This window comes from Pseudophryne corroboree, chromosome 5 (genome assembly GCF_028390025.1).
Source record: "Pseudophryne corroboree isolate aPseCor3 chromosome 5, aPseCor3.hap2, whole genome shotgun sequence".
Lineage (NCBI taxonomy): Eukaryota > Metazoa > Chordata > Amphibia > Anura > Myobatrachidae > Pseudophryne > Pseudophryne corroboree.
In genome coordinates this window covers 125,571,144-125,594,178 of record NC_086448.1, presented here as the reverse complement: position 1 = coordinate 125,594,178, position 23,035 = coordinate 125,571,144, and the positions used below count along the sequence as shown (strand labels likewise).

General features: G+C 46.7%; 1 protein-coding gene across 7 annotated transcripts in view; it reads right to left on the bottom strand.

Moving 5' to 3' along the window:
- STK31 (serine/threonine kinase 31) overlaps positions 1-23,035 on the bottom strand; it is a 783,847-nt gene that overhangs the window by 99,585 nt on the left and 661,227 nt on the right. For all 7 annotated transcript variants that reach the window (XM_063921681.1, XM_063921683.1, XM_063921684.1 and 4 more), the window contains one exon: positions 16,996-17,112. In XM_063921681.1, the coding sequence (XP_063777751.1) occupies positions 16,996-17,112 (117 nt within the window). The remainder of the gene's footprint in view (positions 1-16,995; positions 17,113-23,035) is intronic.

Sequence of the window (23,035 nt, the reverse complement as noted above, 5' to 3'; positions counted from 1 at the left end):
GGTGGTAGACCATCGAACTCTATTTTGTACCTCTGAACACTAAAGTGCAAATCCACTCAACTGTGGATGTCTGAAACCACACCAAGTGATTGGAAGGCGTGCTCCCACAACTGAAGATCCGAGATGGTCTGGAAGCCCGTGATGCCACTGGTTTGTCAGCAGTTTTTTTTTTCTTGACGACTGTTAGTGGTTTGTTGAAAACCACGTTCCGTAACACGTTTACTCTGTACGGGTATACCTTGAGCACAGCCTCGAAAGGACTGAGGACTAAAGGATTTGAACGCTGGTCCGGTGTATTTCCGTTTCGTAACTGGTGCGGGCAACGGTAGGAAAACAAAGTTTCCCCCAGTAGCCTGAGAAATACATTTGTCCAACTGAGGACCAAATAAACTATCGCCAGTATAAGGCAACGCCTCAAATCTCGTTTTGTATCAGCCTCGGCGTGCTAAGAATGGAATAAAAGCGCCCATCGGGCCGCAATTATTGAAGCTGAAAGCCGAGACCTAACTTTCCGACATCGCTAGAAGCCGTACCTAAATACTCAGCTGATTCACAAAAGTAATCAGTGAGAAGTTTAAGCTGTCTGAGGAAAAGACCCTGTTGTAGGCCTAACTAGAGCTGCTTCGCCCATGCAACTACAGCCTTGTTAACCAAAACTACAACTAAAGCAGGTCTAAGCAACATCCCTGCTGCTGATTAGGAGAATCTGAATAAGGAACACACACAGTTTCCCTTTGTCTTTTAGCAAATAAAACTTAAACTTTTGACAGAGGCTGTCTCAGTGAAATGTAATACCTGGCGAACTGCCCTAATGATATCAGATCTGGCAGTAAATTGTCAGAATGCAACACTGTTAAATTATGAGAGAAAATAAGATTTTACTCACCGGTAAATCTATTTCTCGTAGTCCGTAGTGGATGCTGGGCACTCCGAAAGGACCATGGGGAATAGCGGCTCCGCAGGAGTCTGGGCACAACTAAAAGAAAGCTTTTAGACTACCTGGTGTGCACTGGCTCCTCCCACTATGACCCTCCTCCAAGCCTCAGTTAGGATACTGTGCCCGGAAGAGCTGACACAATAAGGAAGGATTTTTGAATCCCGGGTAAGACTCATACCAGCCACACCAATCACACCGTATAACACGTGATACCATATCCAGTTAACAGTATGAAACATAACTGAGCCTCTCAACAGATGGCTCATAACAATAACCCGTTAGTGAACAATAACTATGTACAATTATTGCAGACAATCCGCACTTGGGACGGGCGCCCAGCATCCACTACGGACTACGAGAAATAGATTTACCGGTGAGTAAAATCTTATTTTCTCTAACGTCCTAGTGGATGCTGGGAACTCCGAAAGGACCATGGGGATTATACCAAAGCTCCCAAACGGGCGGGAGAGTGCGGATGACTCTGCAGCACCGAATGAGAGAACTCAAGGTCCTCCTCAGCCAGGGTATCAAATTTGTAGAATTTAGCAAACGTGTTTGCCCCTGACCAAGTAGCAGCTCGGCAAAGTTGTAAAGCCGAGACCCCTCGGGCAGCCGCCCAAGATGAGCCCACCTTCCTTGTAGAATGGGCTTTAACTGATTTAGGACGCGGCAGTCCAACCGCAGAATGCGCCAGCTGAATTTTGCTACAAATCCAGCGAGCAATAGTCTGCTTAGAAGCAGGAGCACCCAGTTTGTTGGGTGCATACAGAATAAATAGCGAGTCAGTTTTCCTGACTCCAGCCGTCCTGGAAACATAAATTTTCAAGGCCCTGACTACGTCCAGCAACTTGGAATCCTCCAAGTCGCTAGTAGCCGCAGGCACTACAATAGGTTGGTTCAAGTGAAAAGCTGATACCACCTTAGGGAGAAACTGGGGACGAGTCCTCAATTCTGCCCTATCCATATGGAAAATCAGATAAGGGCTTTTAAATGACAAAGCCGCCAATTCTGATACACGCCTGGCCGAAGCCAAGGCCAACAACATGACCACTTTCCACGTGAGATATTTTAGATCCACGGTCTTTAGTGGCTCAAACCAATGTGATTTTAGGAAATTCAACACCACGTTGAGATCCCAGGGTGCCACTGGAGGCACAAAAAGGGGCTGAATATGCAGCACTCCTTTTACAAATGTCTGAACTTCATTCAGAGCCGATATCTGCACCTTAATGGAGCCTAATTTTAGGCCCATAGACACTCCTGCCTGTAGGAAGTGCAGAAATCGACCCAGCTGAAATTCCTCTGTTGGGGCCTTATTGGCCTCACACCAAGCAACATATTTCCGCCATATGCGGTGATAATGTTTTACAGTTACATCTTTCCTGGCTTTAATCAGCGTAGGAATGACATCCTCCGGAATGCCCTTTTCCTTTAGGATCCGGCGTTCAACCGCCATGCCGTCAAACGCAGCCGCGGTAAGTCTTGGAACAGACAGGGCCCCTGCTGCAGCAGGTCCTGTCTGAGCGGCAGAGGCTATGGGTCCTCTGAGATCATCTCTTGAAGTTCCGGGTACCACGCTCTTCTTGGCCAATCCGGAACCACGAGTATTGTCCTTACTCCTCGTTTTCTTATTATTCTCAGTACCTTTGGTATGAGAGGCAGAGGAGGGAACACATAAACCGACTGGTACACCCACGGTGTCACTAGAGCGTCCACCGCTATCGCCTGAGGGTCCCTTGACCTGGCGCAATATCTCTCTAGTTTTTTGTTTAGGCGGGACGCCATCATGTCCACCTGTGGCCGTTCCCAACGGTTTACAATCAGTGTGAAGACTTCTGGATGAAGTCACCACTCTCCCGGGTGGAGGTCGTGTCTGCTGAGGAAGTCTGCTTCCCAGTTGTCCACTCCCGGAATGAACACTGCTGACAGTGCTAACACGTGATTTTCCGCCCATCGGAGAATCCTTGTGGCTTCTGCCATTGCCGTCCTGCTTCTCGTGCCGCCCTGTCGGTTTACATGGGCGACCGCCGTGATGTTGTCTGACTGGATCAGTACCGGCTGGTTTTGAAGCAGGGTTTTTGCCTGACTTAGGGCATTGTAAATGGCCCTCAGTTCCAGAATATTTATGTGCAGGGAAGTCTCCTGACTTGACCATAGTCCTTGGAAGTTTCTTCCCTGTGTGACTGCCACCCAGCCTCGAAGGCTGGCATCCGTGGTCACCAGGACCCAGTCCTGTATGCCGAATCTGCGGCCCTCTAGAAGATGAGCACTCTGCAGCCACCACAGCAGAGACACCCTGGTTCTTGGAGACAGGGTTATCAGCCGATGCATCTGAAGATGCGATCCGGACCATTGGTCCAACAGGTCCCACTGAAAGATTCTGGCATGGAACCTGCCGAAAGGAATTGCTTCGTAAGAAGCCACCATCTTTCCCAGGACTCGCGTGCAGTGATGCACAGACACCTGTTTTGGTTTCAGGAGGTTTCTGACTAGAGATGACAGCTCCTTGGCTTTCTCCTTCGGGAGAAACACCTTTTTCTGGACTGTGTCCAGAATCATTCCCAGGAACAGTAGACGTGTCGTCGGAACCAGCTGTGACTTTGGAATATTCAGAATCCAACCGTGCTGGTGTAGCACCTCCTGAGATAGTGCTACTCCTACCAACAACTGCTCCCTGGATCTCGCCTTTATTAGGAGATCGTCCAAGTATGGGATAATTAAAACTCCCTTTTTTCGAAGGAGTATCATCATTTCCGCCATTACCTTGGTAAACACCCTCGGTGCCGTGGACAGACCAAACGGCAGCGTCTGGAATTGGTAATGGCAATTCTGTACCGCAAATCTGAGGTACTCCTGGTGAGAATGATAAATGGGGACATGCAGGTAAGCATCCTTGATGTCCAGGGATACCATGTAATCCCCCTCGTCTAGACTTGCAATAACCGCCCTGAGCGATTCCATCTTGAACTTGAATTTTTTTATGTATGTGTTCAAGGATTTCAAATTTAAAATGGGTCTCACCGAACCGTCCGGTTTCGGTACCACAAACAGTGTGGAATAGTAACCCCGTCCTTGTTGAAGTAGGGGCACCTTGACTATCACCTGCTGGAAATACAGCTTGTGAATTGCCTCTAGTACAGCCTCCCTGTCCGAGGGAGTTGTTGGCAAGGCAGATTTGAGGAAACGGCGGGGGGGAGACGCCTCGAATTCCAGCTTGTACCCCTGAGACACTACTTGAAAGATCCAGGGATCCACCTGTGAGCGAGCCCACTGATCGCTGAAATTTTTGAGGCGGTCCCCCACCGTACCTGGCTCCACCTGTGGAGCCCCACCGTCATGCGGCGGACTTGGAAGAAGCGGGGGAGGACTTTTGCTCCTGGGAACCAGCTGTTTGTTGCAGCCTTTTTCCCCTACCTCTGCCTCTGGACAGAAAGGACCCGCCTTTTCCTCGCCTGTTTTTCTGGGTCCGAAAGGACTGTACCTGATAAAACGGCGCTTTTTTAGGCTGTGAGGGAACATGGGGTAAAAATGCTGACTTCCCAGCTGTTGCTGTGGAAACAAGGTCCGAAAGACCATCCCCGAATAACTCCTCACCCTTATAAGGCAAAACTTCCATGTGCCTTTTGGAATCTGCATCCCCTGTCCACTGCCGAGTCCATAAGCCTCTCCTAGCAGAAATGGACAATGCACTTATTTTAGATGCCAGCCGGCAGATCTCCCTCTGTGCATCTCTCATGTATAAGACTGAGTCTTTTATATGCTCTATGGTTAGCAGAATAGTGTCCCTGTCTAGGGTGTCAATATTTTCTGACAGGGAATCTGACCATGCAGCGGCAGCACTGCACATCCATGCTGACGCAATAGCTGGTCTAAGTATAATGCCTGTGTGTGTATATATAGACTTCAGGATCGCCTCCTGCTTTCTATCCGCAGGCTCCTTCAGGGCGGCCGTATCCGGAGACGGAAGTGCCACCTTTTTAGACAAACGTGTGAGCGCTTTATCCACCCTAGGAGGTGTTTCCCAACGTGCCCTATCCTCTGGCGGGAAAGGGAACGCCATTAGTAATTTTTTTGAGATTATCAATCTTTTATCAGGGAAAGCCCACGCTTCTTCACACACTTCATTTAATTCTTCAGATGGGGGAAAAACTACAGGTAGTTTTTTCTCCCCAAACATAATACCCTTTTTAGTGGTACCTGGGTTTATATCTGAAATGTGTAACACCTCTTTCATTGCCTCAATCATGCAACGAATGGCCTTAGTGGACATTAGATTAGACTCATCGTCGTCGACACTGGTATCAGTATCCGTGTCGACATCTGCGTCTGCCATCTGAGGTAGCGGCCGTTTTAGAGCCCCTGATGGCCTTTGAGACACCTGGACAGGCACGAGCTGAGAAGCTGGCTGTCCCGCATTTGGCATGTCGTCAAATTTTTTGTGTAAGGAGTCGACACTTGCACGTAATTCCTTCCATAAAACCATCCACTCAGGTGTCTGCCCCGCAGAGGGTGACATCACTTCTATAGGCATCTGCTCCGCCTCCACATAATTTTCCTCCTCAAACATGTCGACACAGCCGTACCGACACACCACACACACACCGGGAATGCTCTAACAGAGGACAGGACCCCACAGAAGCCCTTTGGGGAGACAGAGAGAGAGTATGCCAGCACACACCAGAGCGCTATATAATGCAGGGACTAACTGAATTATGTCCCCTATAGCTGCTATAATATTTACTGCGCCTAAATTTAGTGCCCCCCTCTCTTTTTTACCCTTTTCTGTAGTGTAGACTGCAGGGGAGAGCCAGGGAGCTTCCTTCCAGCGGAACTGTGAGGGAAAAATGGCGCCAGTGTGCCGAGAGAGATAGCTCCGCCCCTTTTTCGCGGACTATTCTCCCGCTTTTTTAAGGATTCTGGCAGGGGTAATTATCACATATATAGCCTCTGGGGCTATATATTGTGATTGTTTTGCCAGCCAAGGTGTTTTTATTGCTGCTCAGGGCGCCCCCCCCAGCGCCCTGCACCCTCAGTGACCGGAGTGTGAAGTGTGTATGAGAAGCAATGGCGCACAGCTGCAGTGCTGTGCGCTACCTTGGTGAAGACAGAAGTCTTCATGCCGCCGATTTTCCGGACTTCTTCTTGCTTCTGGCTCTGTAAGGGGGACGGCGGCGCGGCTCCGGGACCGAACACCAAGGCCAGTTCCATGCGGTCGGTCCCTCTGGAGCTAATGGTGTCCAGTAGCCTAAGAAGCCCAAGCTAGCTGCAAGCAGGTAGGTTCGCTTCTTCTCCCCTTAGTCCCTCGTTGCAGTGAGCCTGTTGCCAGCAGGTCTCACTGTAAAATAAAAAAACCTAAAATATACTTTCTTTCTAAGAGCTCAGGAGAGCCCCTAGTGTGCATCCAGCTCGGCCGGGCACAAAAATCTAACTGAGGCTTGGAGGAGGGTCATAGTGGGAGGAGCCAGTGCACACCAGGTAGTCTAAAAGCTTTCTTTTAGTTGTGCCCAGACTCCTGCGGAGCCGCTATTCCCCATGGTCCTTTCGGAGTGCCCAGCATCCACTAGGACGTTAGAGAAATGATGACTACTGCTAGGAAATAAACTATACATGGACTTTTGTAAACCCTGCAAAGTTCTAGAAATAGATAACAGTAAAATGAAACAGCGCTAAAAATATACTTAAAACAATTTAATTCACATTAGCATAAAACAGTTGTCAATAGGAAAACGTATCTGTTAAAAAACACACACAGGTACTGAATGGATCTCAGGACTTATCCACCAATAATTGCACTTCTTTGAGCAGCAAATGTCCAATGTTTATGTGGTAATTACTCACACATGGCCATGTTACACCACCAGTGTAATATATTGCAGCTAAAAGATGTTTCCAAACTGTGTTCCAAATGGAGGAGTCCAAGTGATTAAGCTCGTTCGGCGACGGCAGTGGCGGATCCTGGTTCACAGAGTGCTTACGCTGCTAGTGCTGGTTAGCTGGAAGTTTCCAATTCAAATAAATGGTGCTAGGTGGAACAGTCCAATACCTGGTGTTTGAAGACTTGACGCGTTTCGCCGCTCTTGGCAGCTTTTTCAAAGGTGTAATGGTCCTTCATACTGGCTTCCCTCATCAATCAGGGACCATAATTAGCTAATTAGCATATACGAATCCTGGAATGAGACTGTTTTGTGCAATCCGTTCGGGTTTGTGTACCTGGTACCTCAGTGCAGCGTGTTCTCCCACTGGCTAATTATGGTCCCTGATTGATGACATCAGTTCCCCTTTATAAGGGAAGCAAGTTGGAAAAACCATTACACCTTTGAAAAAGCTGCCAAGAGCGGCGAAACGCATCAGATCTTCAAACACCAGGTATTGGACTGTTCCACCTAGCACCATTTATTTGAATTGGAAACTTCCAGCTAACCAGCACTAGCAACGTAAGCACTCTGTGAACCAGGATCCAACACTGCCGTCGCCGAACGAGCTTAATCACTTGGACTCCTCCATTTGGAACACAGTTTGGAAACATCTTTTAGCTGGAATATTCTACTGCTGGTAAAACATGGTCATATGTGAGTAATTACCACATAAACATTGGACATTTGCTTCTCAAAGAAGTGCAATTATTGGTGGATAAGTCCTGAGATCCATTCAGTACCTGTGTGTGTTTTTTAACAGATACGTTTTCCTATTGACAACTGTTTTATGCTGTGAATTAAATTGTTTTAAGTATATTTTTTAGCGCTGTTTCATTTTACGGTTATCTATTTCTTGGGGGGATTGACTATCTCCCTATACAGCTTCTAGGAGAAACCACCCATACGTGCGCCTGTCTATATCTACTTGATATATACTCCAAAGTTCTAGAAATATCCTGAGCCCACTCTGGCTGCTCAGACGGTATTAACCTAGAATCAGATTTAGCCGTCTCATGTTTTTGTGCAGCAGACAACTCTGAATTCAGATGCTGGCAACGCTAGAGATGTGAACAAGCCCTCGGGTGAAACCGGTTATCGGACCACTGAATATGTGTTAATGCCGCTGTCAATTTGGATGAACAGGACCAGCATGCTTAAATGAAAATGCACACGCCACCAGCTATTACACCAAGACGGAGGTAGCACTTTTTTCTCCTTCAGTCCTCTCTCATTTCTGAATTGCGGCGTGACACCCTGCAATGTCATTTGATATCAGGGTTTCAACTACGCTCTAATAGAAACAGCAGAAGGGCCCTTTACTTTCCTTCATACCAGCAGAGTAAATTGAACCTGATTTGCCAGGCTATCAAGAGGGTGAGAAAGCAGATATCAGCAGGGACAAGATCTGCTGGACTATTCTCTACTCAATCCCTCTTTGATATTGCCTATGTAATACCATTTGCATTGAGGTCATTAAGCTTATATTGCTGGTGATATTATTTGCTGGATGCTCACATGATATTATTTGGACTATAAGCAATGCTATGAGAATTGTTCGAATTGATTAATATATGTGATACAGTAAAGAGGTACAGTGTCAGTTATACATTTTGTGTTTCATACTGTTCTGCTGTATCTTACAACCTGAAGGTTCATACGATACATTGCTGTTGAATTAGGAGCAGCGATTGCACAGGATAAGTGCCCAAAGAGGTACAGAATCAGTTAAAGATTTTGTACTTTATACTGCTATACTATTTTGCTGTACCTTACAACTTGAAAGTATACTTGATACATTGCTGTCTAATACAGGAGCAGTTATTCTGCTACTAAAGGGAATTATTCTCTGGCATTCAAGGAGTGAGACAATCTTATCTCTGTTACTTATAGGGAAATGACAGTTTGTTTCTAAGCTGAATGTTGTTCTAGATGGAACCATAACATTACTTATTACATGTGTCTAATACTGGTAACATTTCCCTATCTTATTTTCAAAATAGCATTTGTTAGGACTTCTTTATCTGTGGTGTATATTGAACAAGCCCAATGGGCGTTCTAGTGATTATTACATAATATTGGAGTGTCCTCTCTAAGCGCATGCAATTAATCTAACAATCAGGACTCATTACAGTCTGAATAATATTTTGGTCCTTAAAATTCACGCATTATTTATAATGTACCTGCACAAGTTTAATCAATAAATTATTGAAACCTATACGGTATTTATTCGCTGTCCAGGAACATAGTTTTCCCCGTTTTTTTGTGTGTATGTGTGTCTGTGTTGTTCATCTTATTTTAATGCATATCTAATAAATAGTAGATTTTAGACTGATCAATATTGATACTGTTCTGGACTCTTTTTCCTGTTATAGTTAAGAGTGACCCCAGTATAGAGTCTTTTTTCCTCACACAAACTCTGAATTCAAATTAGCCATCACACCTGCCATCATCTCCCAAGGAGGATCAGGGCAGAGGACCGTATTTGAACACGCATTTGCAAGTCACACTGTGCAAGTGGAAGTTCCTTCACGTAACACACTCTCACAGATATCGCAGACAAGCTGCCTTTGATTTTACAGTAGCTTTACTGTCATGCACACAGACAGTACAATAGTGCAACACAAGTCCTCACGACTCAGTAAAAAAAAAAATGAAATGAAGTGTGTATTAAACCAAGAGAACCGCACCCTGGTACACTCTAAGATCTGTTAAAGTTGTGCTTTACTCAAATTCCTACTAACACCCCTGCCCCCTCCAGTGGCCGTGTGTTGTAGGACTGACACCAAATTCCTGCTGGAAAAAACAGGAAGTCATTTTAAAATGGTGTCCCACCATGTGCTTTAAACATATACACAGCAGACTTTATAACACATATATAATACCGAAAAACTGTTGGATATAGCCAAAATTTCCCCTTATAGTGAGGGGGAATCATCAGGGACTGCCATTAAATGTCCCCCACTGCCCTCTGATTGTGAGCTGTGCTGGTAGTAACCCCTGGCTAGTTTTCCCCTCCTCAGCTTGTGTGAGCGCGGGCGGCGGCCAGCGGCAGCAGAGGAAACTGACCGCAGCTGGAATCAGTGGAGCAGGACAGCGCTGCTGCTGAGAGCCGGGGAGCGGTGACGGCGGCCAGCGTCAGCAGCTGACTGTGGCAGTCAGCAGAGGAGATCAGGCGGATGCAGGGTATTGAGAGCTGGGGAGCAGTGAAGGCGCCCAGCGGTGGCAGAGAGCTGTCCGTGGCTGGGCGCCTGTGAGATACAGGGAAACATAACTTCACGCACACACGGTGGCGGTGCGGCAGCTCCGCTACCCCCAGCAACAAAACGGCCCCCCAATGGAGCAGCGGCAGCTGTACGCCGTGACATGCAGCCTGTGGGGAGAGGGAGTTAGGCGCAGCCTCTTTACCTCCCTGCACATACAGATCTGACTGTAATATGACAATTGTACACACGGTGCACATATACAGATCTGTTCCACACAGTGCAATAGTGAAAATGGTTCACACGGAGCGGCGGCATCTTGAGCTGGCCGCCGCTCTTACCTTCTACACCGCATTGCCGGGGTCTGGAGGCACCGACAGAGCTTCTCTTCAAGCTCTGTCCTGCTCACTGCAGCCAAGGCTGAGTCAGCTAACGGTGATGAGAGTCTATGGCGGGGCTTCTCTGCATAAGCGCCGACACGCTCTCTGCTGGTGTAGCTGCATACACTTAGTAAGATGGGGAAGGGCTGTGATGAAAAAAGTAAAAAGTTGTAAAAAGAAAAGTCTGGAGGATCCAGAGTGTGCCCTTCCCTGGTGAAGGCACAAAAAACACTAAGGTATCTTTGGAGTATGGAGGGTTACTAATTTAAATATTTAAATGTGCCTATCCCTGCTAACTCCCCGTCCATATCCCAAGAGTTCTCCAGTGACCCCTAGTGGATGAAAAATAAGAATTTACTTACCGGTAATTCTGTTTCTCGTAGTCCGTAGTGGATGCTGGGAACTCCGTAAGGACCATGGGGAATAGCGGGCTCCGAAGGAGGCTGGGCACTCTAGAAAGATCTTAGACTACCTGGTGTGCACTGGCCCCTCCCACTATGACCCTCCTCCAAGCCTCAGTTAGGTACTGTGCCTGGACGAGCGTACACAATAAGGAAGGATTTTGAATCCCGGGTAAGACTCATACCAGCCACACCAATCACACCGAACAACTCGTGATATGAAACACAGTTAACAGTATGAAACGATAGAGCCTCTCAACAGATGGCTCAACAATAACCCGATTTAGTTAACAATAACTATGTACAAGTATTGCAGATAGACCGCACTTGGGATGGGCGCCCAGCATCCACTACGGACTACGAGAAACAGAATTACCGGTAAGTAAATTCTTATTTTCTCTAACGTCCTAGTGGATGCTGGGAACTCCGTAAGGACCATGGGGATTATACCAAAGCTCCCAAACGGGCGGGAGAGTGCGGATGACTCTGCAGCACCGAATGAGAGAACTCCAGGTCCTCCTCAGCCAGGGTATCAAATTTATAGAATTTTGCAAACGTGTTTGCCCCTGACCAAGTAGCTGCTCGGCAAAGTTGTAAAGCCGAGACCCCTCGGGCAGCCGCCCAAGATGAGCCCACCTTCCTTGTGGAATGGGCATTGACAGATTTAGGCTGTGGCAGGCCTGCCACAGTATGTGCAAGCTGAATTGTACTACAAATCCAACGAGCAATAGTCTGCTTAGAAGCAGGAGCACCCAGCTTGTTGGGTGCATATAGGATAAACAGCGAGTCAGATTTTCTGACTCCAGCCGTCCTGGAAACATATATTTTCAGGGCCCTGACAACGTCTAGCAACTTGGAGTCCTCCAAATCCTTAGTAGCCGCAGGCACCACAATAGGCTGGTTCAGGTGAAACGCTGACACCACCTTAGGGAGAAACTGGGGACGAGTCCTCAATTCTGCCCTATCCATATGAAAAACCAGATAAGGGCTTTTACATGATAAAGCCGCCAATTCTGACACTCGCCTGGCTGATGCCAGGGCCAATAACATGACCACTTTCCACGTGAGATATTTCAGATCCACGGTTTTTAGTGGCTCAAACCAATGTGATTTCAAGAAATTCAACATCACGTTGAGATCCCACGGTGCCACAGGAGGCACAAATGGGGGCTGAATATGCAGCACTCCTTTCACAAATGTCTGAACTCCAGGTACTGAAGCTAGTTCCTTTTGAAAGAAAATCGACAGAGCCGAGATCTGTACTTTAATGGAGCCTAGTTTTAGGCCCATATTCACTCCTGCTTGCAGGAAATGCAGAAATCGACCCAGTTGAAATTCCTCTGTTGGGGCCTTTTTGGCCTCGCACCATGCAACATATTTCCGCCATATGCGGTGATAATGTTTTGCCGTAACATCTTTCCTGGCTTTAATAAGCGTAGGAATGACTTCCTCCGGAATGCCCTTTTCCTTCAGGATCCGGCGTTCAACCGCCATGCCGTCAAACGCAGCCGCGGTAAGTCTTGGAACAGACAGGGGCCCTGCTGTAGCAGGTCCTGTCTGAGTGGCAGGGACCAAGGGTCCTCTGAGATCATCTCTTGAAGTTCCGGGTACCACGCTCTTCTTGGCCAATCCGGAACCACGAGAATTGTGTTTACTCCTCGCTTTCTTATTATTCTCAGTACCTTTGGTATGAGAGGTAGAGGAGGGAACACATACACTGACCGGTACACCCACGGTGTCACTAGGGCGTCCACCGCTATCGCCTGAGGGTCTCTTGACCTGGCGCAATACTTCTCTAGTTTTTTGTTTATGCGGGACGCCATCATGTCCACCTGTGGACGACCCCCATTGATTTACAATCATTTGGAAGACTTCTGGATGAAGTCCCCACTCTCCCGGGTGGAGGTCGTGCCTGCTGAGAAAGTCTGCTTCCCAGTTGTCCACTCCCGGGATGAAAACTGCTGACAGTGCTAGTACATGATTCTCCGCCCATCGGAGAATTTTTGTGGCTTCTGCCATCGCCGTCCTGCTTCTTGTGCCGCCCTGTCGATTCACATGGGCGACTGCCGTGATGTTGTCTGACTGGATCAGCACCGGCTGGTGTAGGAGCAGGTATTTTGCTTGACTTAGGGCATTGTAAATGGCCCTTAGTTCCAGAATATTTATGTGAAGGGCAGTCTCCTGACTCGACCATAGTCCCTGGAAATTTCTTCCCTTTGTGACTGCCCCCCAGCCTCGTAGGCTGGCATCCGTGGTCACCAGGACCCAGTCCTGTATGCCGAATCTGCGGCCCTCCAGAAGATGAGCACTGTTCAGCCACCACAGAAGAGACACCCTGGTTCGTGGAGACAGGGTTATTAAACGATGCATCTGAAGATGCGATCCGGACCACTTGTCCAACAGGTTCCACTGAAAGATTCTGGCATGGAACCTGCCGAATGGAATTGCTTCGTAAGAAGCTACCATCTTTCCCAGGACCCGCGTGCAGTGATGCACCGATACCTGTTTTGGTTTTAGGAGGTCTCTGACTAGAGAAGACAACTCCCTGGCTTTCTCCTCCGGGAGAAACACTTTTTTCTGGGCCGTGTCCAGAATCATTCCCAGGAACATTAGACGTGTCGTGGGGACCAGCTGTGACTTTGGGATATTCAGAATCCAACCGTGCTGGCTCAGCACTTCCTGAGATAGTGCTACTCCCACTAACAACTGTTCCTTGGATCGTGCCTTTATTAGGAGATCGTCCAAGTATGGGATAATTAAAACTCCCTTTTTTCGAAGGAGTATCATCATTTCCGCCATAACCTTGGTAAATACCCTCGGTGCCGTGGAGAGTCCAAACGGCAGCGTCTGGAATTGGTAATGGCAATCCTGTACCACAAATCTGAGGTACTCCTGGTGAGAATTGTAAATGGGGACATGCAGGTAAGCATCCTTGATGTCCAGGGATACCATGTAATCCCCCTCGTCCAGGCTTGCAATAACCGCCCTGAGCGATTCCATCTTGAACTTGAATTTTTTTATGTATGTGTTCAAGGACTTCAAATTTAGAATGGGTCTCACCGAACCGTCCGGTTTCGGTACCACAAATAGTGTGGAATAGTAACCCCGGCCTTGTTGAAGTAGGGGTACCTTGATTATCACCTGCTGGGAATACAGCTTGTGAATTGCCGCTAGCACTGCCTCCCTGTCTGAGGGAGCAATCGGCAAAGCGGATTTTAGGAAACGGCGGGGTGGAATCGCCTCGAATTCCAGCCTGTATCCCTGAGATACTATTTGAAGGATCCAGGGATCCACCTGTGAGCGAACCCACTGATCGCTGAAATTCCTGAGGCGGGCCCCCACCGTACCTGGCTCCGCTTGTGAAGCCCCACCGTCATGCGGCGGACTTGGAAGAGGAAGCGGGGGAGGACTTTTGTTCCTGGGAACCTGCTGTTTGCTGCAGCCTTTTTCCCCTGCCTCTGTCTCTTGACAGAAAAGACCCTCCTTTTCCCCGCTTATTTTTCTGGGATCGAAAGGACTGAACCTGATAAAATGGCGCCTTCTTAGGCTGTGAGGGGACATGGGGTAAAAATGCTGACTTCCCAGACGTTGCTGTGGAAACTAGGTCGGAGAGACCATCCCCAAATAATTCCTCCCCTTTATAAGGCAAAACTTCCATGTGCCTTTTGGAATCTGCATCTCCAGTCCACTGGCGAGTCCATAAGCATCTCCTAGCAGAGATAGATAGTGCACTTACTTTAGATGCCAGCCGGCAGATTTCCCTCTGTGCATCTCTCATGTATAAGACTGAGTCTTTTATATGGTCAATTGTTAACAGGATCGTGTCTCTGTCTAGTGTGTCAATATTTTCTGACAGGTTATCTGACCATGCAGCGGCAGCACTGCACATCCAAGCTGACGCAATTGCTGGTCTGAGTATAATGCCTGAGTGTGTATATACAGACTTCAGGATCGCCTCCTGCCTTCTATCAGCAGGTTCCTTAAGGGCGGCCGTATCCTGGGACGGTAGTGCCACCTTTTTTGACAAACGTGTGAGCGCTTTATCCACCCTCGGGGGTGTTTCCCAACGTAACCTATCCTCTGGCGGGAAAGGGAACGCCATTAGTAATTTCTTAGGAATCACCAATTTCTTATCAGGGGAAGCCCACGCTTCTTCACACACTTCATTTAATTCATCTGACGGGGGAAAAACTACAGGTAGTTTTTTCTCCCCAAACATAATACCCTTTTTTGTGGTACCTGGATGTAAATCAGAAATATTTAACACCTCTTTCATTGCCTCAATCATGCAGCGAATGGCCTTAACGGGCATTAAATTTGACTCATCGTCGTCGACACTGGCGTCAGTATCCGTGTCGACATCTACTTGTGCCACCTGAGATAACGGGCGTTTTAGAGCCCCTGATGACTTTTGAGACCCTTGGACAGGCACGAGCTGAAGACTCGGCTGTCCCACAGTCGGCATGTCGTCAAATTTTTTATGTAAGGAGTCTATACGTGCACTCATTTCTTGCCATAATACCATCCACTCAGGTGTCTGCCCCGCAGGGGGTGACATCTCTGCTAAAGACATCTGCTCCCCCTCCACATCATTATCCTCCTCAAACATGTCGACACAGCCGTACCGACACACTCCACACACACAGGGAATGCTCAAATAGAGGACAGGACCCACAAAAGCCCTTTGGGGGGACAGAGTAAGAGTATGCCAGCACACACCAGAGCGCTATATATATATATACAGGGACTAACTGAGTTATGTCCCTAATAGCTGCTTATACTGTATACAGTGCCAATTTAGTGCCCCCCCCTCTCTTTTCCCTCTTACTGTACTGTAGAAATGCAGGGAAGAGCCAGGGAGCTTCCTTCCAGCCGAGCTGTGAGGGAAAAATGGCGCCAGTGTGCTGAGGAGATAGGGGCTATATATTGAGGTATTTTAGCCAGCCAAGGTGTTTTTATTGCAGCCTCAGGGCGCCCCCCCCCCCAGCGCCCTGCACCCTCAGTGACCGGAGTGTGAAGTGTGTATGAGGAGCAATGGCGCACAGCTGCAGTGCTGTGCGCTACCTTGGTGAAGACAGGATGTCTTCATGCCGCCGATTTTCCGGACCATCTTCCTGCTTCTGGCTCTGTAAGGGGGACGGCGGCGCGGCTCCGGGACCGAACATCAAGGCTGGGCCTGCGGTCGATCCCTCTGGAGCTAATGGTGTCCAGTAGCCTAAGAAGCCCAATCCGGCTGCAAGCAGGCGAGTTCGCTTCTTCTCCCCTTAGTCCCTCGCTGCAGTGAGCCTGTTGCCAGCAGGTCTCACTGAAAAAAACAAATTCTAAGACTATAACTTTCTAAGAGCTCAGGAGAGCCCCTAGTGTGCATCCAACCTCGGCCGGGCACGAAATCTAACTGAGGCTTGGAGGAGGGTCATAGTGGGAGGAGCCAGTGCACACCAGGTAGTCTAAGATCTTTCTAGAGTGCCCAGCCTCCTTCGGAGCCCGCTATTCCCCATGGTCCTTACGGAGTTCCCAGCATCCACTAGGACGTTAGAGAAAAGAAATGTTGGTTAATGTAAATAAATTATTATAACCAATCAAAGTCCTAAAGCATGTAGCACAACACTTTTGGTACAAAGCATTCGTCCACCACCACTCAATAAGGTTATCCCTGATGGACAATTTATTTTGTGCCATTAAAACAAACCTTTTAATCACTCTGGGGCCCAGCCCAACACTGCCGTAGATGTTGGGCTGCCCCCAGAGACGCTTCCCACACTGTGTAGATGCCGTGCACACTGCAGCCCCCAGGTGGCACGGCTGGACATTTGGGAGGCTTAAAGCCATTTTATTAAGGAAGCCAATTACTGTAACCCAATGATCCAAACATAAGGAAGTTACAGACATATCCCAATAATTTACACATAGGAAGTCACAGACACAACCTAATTATTCAAACGTATACAACAATCTCAATGATAAAAGCAATACTACAGTACAACCTGTCAACTTCAACGCAAGACATTCTAAACTAAAAAGATAGTAGACTTGGACTATATTTTGTTCATGAAATTGGTTAAATCTATTTATTTTAATAGAAATATCTAAGTAAATTATTTTGTATGCAAAATTATTTCTTTTCACATTCAGTTTATTTCACAGAACATTATCAGTACACACCAGGAGAGAGACTTGCAGTTCCTTGGATATGTCAGAGTCAAATTTTTCCAAAATATTGTCAATATTCTCTACAACGTCAGACGAGTCCTCGGAGGAGTTTGACGTCAGACCAAAGAGCTGTAGGGACAAGGCAAAATAAGTCACTAAATACACAGCTGCTTAGACAAAACATTTGTATGTATAATCAGGAGGCCAGTGCACTGAAAGTGACAACAAACTGGCACTCAGCATCAGTACAAATTATAAAACGAAACCTTACTATATACTGCAAGCGGACATTCAGTTTTTATCTTGTGATGGATAGTAACCAATGATTAAGATTCCTACAATCCAAGTTTCTTGCTAAATGTCATAGGAAAACATCCACTATACTTTATCCATTCAATTCCTAACAATACCACAATACAGCAAATGTCTGTAGAAAGTCATTTTAAATAGTGACTCAGAGGCCATAAACAGTTACTATTGAAAATAAACACATTGAAATGTCTAAAATAATGATCTGACTCAATAAAATTGTCACTTCCAACAGACTCTATGCACCACAGAAAAAAAAAGATATTCCCACATCTTTACATACTGACATAACATAGCTTTTCAGAGCTGGTAAATTCCACAACCATGGGAACAGCTGGCACACATGCACTGGGAGCATGCAGTTGGGCTTTCAGGAATACAATTTAAAAGAAACAAAATGTTTTTCAAAATGAAAACATGACATTATTGCAACAATAAAATATTTTCCAGGTTAGGGTTTCTCCGATAGCACCATCTTGAGAGGGTTACAGTGATAGGAGGATAGCAATCCTTGTCAAGTAGACAATAGCTATCATTTGCCTGGGAGCTTGTTAAAATAGGATTTTAATACTTACCGGTAAATCCTTTTCTCTTAGTCCGTAGAGGATGCTGGGGATGCTTCAAGAACCATGGGGTATAGACGGGATCCGCAGGAGACATGGGCACACTATAAGACTTTGAATGGGTGTGAACTGGCTCCTCCCTCTATGCCCCTCCTCCAGACTCCAGTTATAGGAACAGTGCCCAGGGAGACGGACATTGAGGAAAAGGATTTATGTAATTATTTTAAAACTAAGGTGAGATACATACCACCTCACACCTCAAACATGGCATTCAACAACAACGCATGCAACGGCATGACCAACAACAGTCACAGACTGACTGAACTCAACGCAACATGAGCGTAACTATAACCAAACTGCAGATACAGCCCGCACTGGGACGGGCACCTATCATCCTCTACAGACTAAGAGAAAAGGATTTACCGGTAGGTATTAAAATCCTATTTTCTCATACGTCCTAGAGGATGTTGGGGATGCTTCAAGAACCATGGAATTTATACCAAAGCTCTAGAACGGGCGGGAGAGTGCGGATGACTCTGCAGCACTGATTGACCAAACAAGAGGTCCTCCTCATCCAGGGCATCAAACTTGTAAAACTTTGCAAAGGTGTTTGATCCCGACCAAGTAGCAGCTCTGCAAAGTTGTAACGCCAAGACTCCTCGGGCAGCCGCCCAGGATGAGCCCACATTTCTGGTAGAATGAGCTTTCACCGATTTCGGTAACGGCAATCCTGCCGTAGAATGAGCCTGCTGAATCGTATTACAGATCCAGCGCGCAATATTCTGCTTAGAAGCAGGAGCCCCAATCTTGTTGGGAGCCGTGGACAGACCAAACGGCAACGTCTGAAATTGGTAGTGACAATCCTGAACAGCAAACCTCAGGTAAGCCTGATGTGGAGGATATATGGGGACGTGTAAGTAGGCATCCTTTATGTCAACCAACACCATAAAATCCCCCTCCTCCAGACTGGAGACCACTGCTCGGAGAGATTCCATCTTGAATTTGAATTTTTTTAGAAAGAAATTGAGGGATTTTAGGTTCAGAATCGGTCTGACTGAGCCATCCGGCTTTGGGACCACAAACAGGCTCGAATAAAAGCCTTCCCCCTGTTGTGACGAGGGTACCGTGACAATTATTTGATTTTGACACAACTTTAGTATCGCAGCGCATACTACCTCCCTTTCTAGAAGAGAAGCTGGCAAGGCCGATTTGAAAAATCGGTAAGGGGGCACATCTTGAAACTCTAGTTTGTACCCTTGGGTTACTATTTCTACTATCCAAGGATCCAGGTCCGAGTGCACCCAGACCTGACTAAAAAGTTTGAGACGTGCCCCCACCGGTGCAGACTCCCGCAGAGGAGCCCCAGCGTCATGCGGTGGATTTGGTAGAAGACGGAGAGGACTTCTGCTCTTGGGAACTTGCCGCAGTCTATGACATTTTTACCCTTCCTCTCGCAGCAAGGAAGGAGGATCCTCGTCCTTTTTTTAATTTATTGGGCCGAAAGGCCTGCATCTGATAGTGAGGCGTTTTCTTCTGTTGTGCAGGAACATAAGGTAAAAATGACGTCTTACCCGCGGTAGCCGTAGACACCAGATCAGTGAGGCCGTCACCAAACAGGACACTACCGTTAAACGGTAACGACTCCATCGCCTTCTTAGAGTCAGCATCAGCATTCCATTGATGAATCCACAATGCTCTCCTTGCTGAGACTGCCATGGCATTGGCCCTTGATCGCATAAGTCCAATATCCCTTACAGCTTCTTTTAAATATGCTGCAGCATCCCTGATATGACCCAGAGTCAAAAGCACACTACCCCAGACTAGGGTATCTACCTCAGATGACAAGTTATCTGCCCACTTTTCAATAGCGCTACTCACTCATGCCGAAGCAACGGCAGGCCTGAGTAGTGCACCCATAGTGACATAAATGGATTTTAATGGATTTTCCTGCTTACGATCCGCAGGATCCTTTAGGGCTGCCGTGTCAGGAGACGGAAGCACCACCTTTTTGGAGACACGCGATAAAGATTTGTCTACCGTAGGGGTTGACTCCCACTTTTCTCGGTCCCCAAATGGAAACGGATATGCCACTGGAATTCTTTTGGGAACCTGTATCTTCTTGTCAGGATTTTCCCAAGCTTTTTCGAAAAGAGCATTCAGTTCATGAGAGGGAGGAAACGTTACCTCAGGTTTCTTTCCTTTATACATACAGACCCTAGTATCAGGAACAGCAGGGTCCTGTTATATGCAACAATTCTTTTATTGCCACAATCATGTACTGAATGCTCTTAGCCAGTTTTGGATTTAATCTGGCATCACTATAGTCGGCACTGGAATCAGAGTCCGTGTCGGTATCTGTATCTGGGTAAATGCACATTTCTGTGACCCCGCAGGGGTCTGAACTTGTGACAATGCATCCTCCATGGATTTCCTCCATGTCTGGTTCTTAGACTCAGATTTATCAAATCTCTTAGTCAACCGAGTCACATTTGCATTCAAAACACTCAACATATTTACCCAATCATCCGTCGGCGGTGCCGACACGGTCACACTCGCAGTATTTTCTGTCCCCACTCTAGCCTCCTCCTGGGAAGAGCACTCAGCCTCAGACATGTCGACACACACGTACCGACACCCACACTGGGGCTATAGGAGACAGACCCACAACAAAGTATGTAAGAGAGAGACAGAGGGAGTTCTGCCAGCTCACAACCCAGCGCCTATCCCGGTACTGCAGCGAGTAAAAAACTACCCAGACCTGATAGCGCTTTATATTTAAATAATTAGCACCAAATCACTTGTTCCCCCCCCCGTTTTGCACCCTGTTATTTGTACAGTAGTGTGGGGGGCCAGGCTCAGCGTCTCTGCAACTTCTGTGAAGAGAAAATGGCGCTGGTCAGAACTGTGAGGGCTTCAGTCCCGCTTAAATTACATATTTATACTGGTGGGGGTCCGTAATCAGTGCCTAGGCACTGTTAACACATCTGCCAGTGCTATTTGAAAGTCCTATGTTGCCCAGGGCACCCCCCCCCCCCGCGCGTCCTGCAGTGCCATTCTTATGTGAGGTCATGGCGCGCAGCGCGGCACCTCAAAAGCAGTCTTCACTGAAGTCTTCTGATCTTCCTATACTCACCCGGCTTCTGTCATCTGGCTCTGCGAGGGGGATGACGGCGCGGCTCCGGGAACAAGCAGCTAGGCGCACCAAGTGTTCGAACCCTCTGGAGCTAATGGTGTCCAGTAGCCTAAGAAGCAGAGCCTTTGAACTCAGAGAAGTAGGTCTGCTTCTCTCCCCTCAGTCCCACGATGCAGGGAGCCTGTTGCCAGCAGGTCTCCCTGAAAATAATAAACCTAAGTCTTTTTTCTGAGAAACTCTGGAGAGCTCCTCAGTGTGCATCCAGTCTCACTGGGCACAGAATCTAACTGGAATCTGGAGGAGGGGTATAGAGGGAGGAGCCAGTTCACACCCATTCAAAGTCTTATAGTGTGCCCATGGCTCCTGCGGATCCCGTCTATAGCCCATGGTTCTTGAAGCATCCCCAGCATCCTCTAGGACGTATGAGAAATAAGGAGAAGTGGATGCATACACCTGTAACCACACACAGCTGCGGGCACACTGAACATGGCAAAACGCACAGATGCAAATAATCGCGGATCAGATGACCATGGCCAAATCTGTATACAAGTGTCACATATCAAATTAATCAGCAGAATCTCCTGGTACATCTTTTTCACACTGTGTTGCGACTAAGAGACATTTTTTGCAAAAAGGACACCCAACGCTAGCAGTCTCACAGGACCTGACGTGCCAAGAGAGGATGTTTGGAGCGTCTGCAGCAAAAATGTATGTAGACACATGATACGTGGACCTAGGACACGTTATCAATGCTTTAATTTTAATTTAAATTAAGCTAAATAGCTCTATACATATCTAAACAATATAAATTACAATCTTTTTGACTTCTTGGCTTAAGATTTAATGAGTAAAGAACATGCAAAACCACTTTAGGCAGAGGTTAGTTGGAGCAACAAGCTTTGTTTTGTAAAAATAGGATTTTGGTACTTACCAGATAAATCCTTTTCTTTGAATCCATAGGGGGCACTGGAGTACTCTTGGGATATGGATGGTTCCACTGGAACTAGGCACTGAACAGTTAAACTTTGACTATACCTCCCCTCCATATCCCAGAGTACCTCAGTGTTTTTTACTGAGCCGAACTGGAGCTATAGAGGTTGACAATGGAGAAATACATATAACAAAACTGGACAACAATAAAGTTGACACCAACAAAAAATGACAACTAACAGTTGACACCAACCCGACAGAATTTCTAATTTGAAACAGTCGGTAAGAGTGTGTTACCATAATATTCCCTGCACTTACCACAACCAGGTAATAACTGCTCTGGGTGGGCGTCCAGTGCCCCCTATGGATTCAAAGAAAAGGATTTATCTGGTAAGTACCAAAATCCTATTTTCTTTTTCATCCACTAGGGGTCACTGGAGTACTCTTGGGACGTACCAAAGTTTCCCCCATGGGCGGGAGAGCTATTTGGCACTTGTAACACTAAACGGCCAAAGCTAGATGCGGATGCCGCAAAAGTATCAAACTTATAAAAGCGCACAAACGTGTGCACTGATGACCATGTAGCCGCCCGGCAAAGCTGTGTCGTAGAGCAGTGGCGCACCCAGGGGGGGTTTCCGAGCACCCAGAAACCCCCCTCCACTAAAAAAAAAAAAAAAAAAATAAATTATTTTTTTTTAGCTGCATGAGTATTATTAATGGCTGTCTAGCGTCTTCTGCAGCCTGCTGTCTTCCTGGTGGCACTTGTAAGTGCAATAAAAGTTTACTTTATTTTAATTATAGTACATATATATCCATGTGCATATATATATATATACACATGTATATACATACATACAAACACACACACACACACACACACACACACACACACACACACACGATACATGTGTATATATATGTGTACTGTATGTGTGTGTACATATATATATATATATATATGTATGCATGTTTAATATGCTCTGTATATGTGTATATGTATGTGTGTATATATATATATATATATATATATACAGTATATATATATATATATATATATATATATATAGTATATATATATATATATATATATATATATATATATATATATATATATACA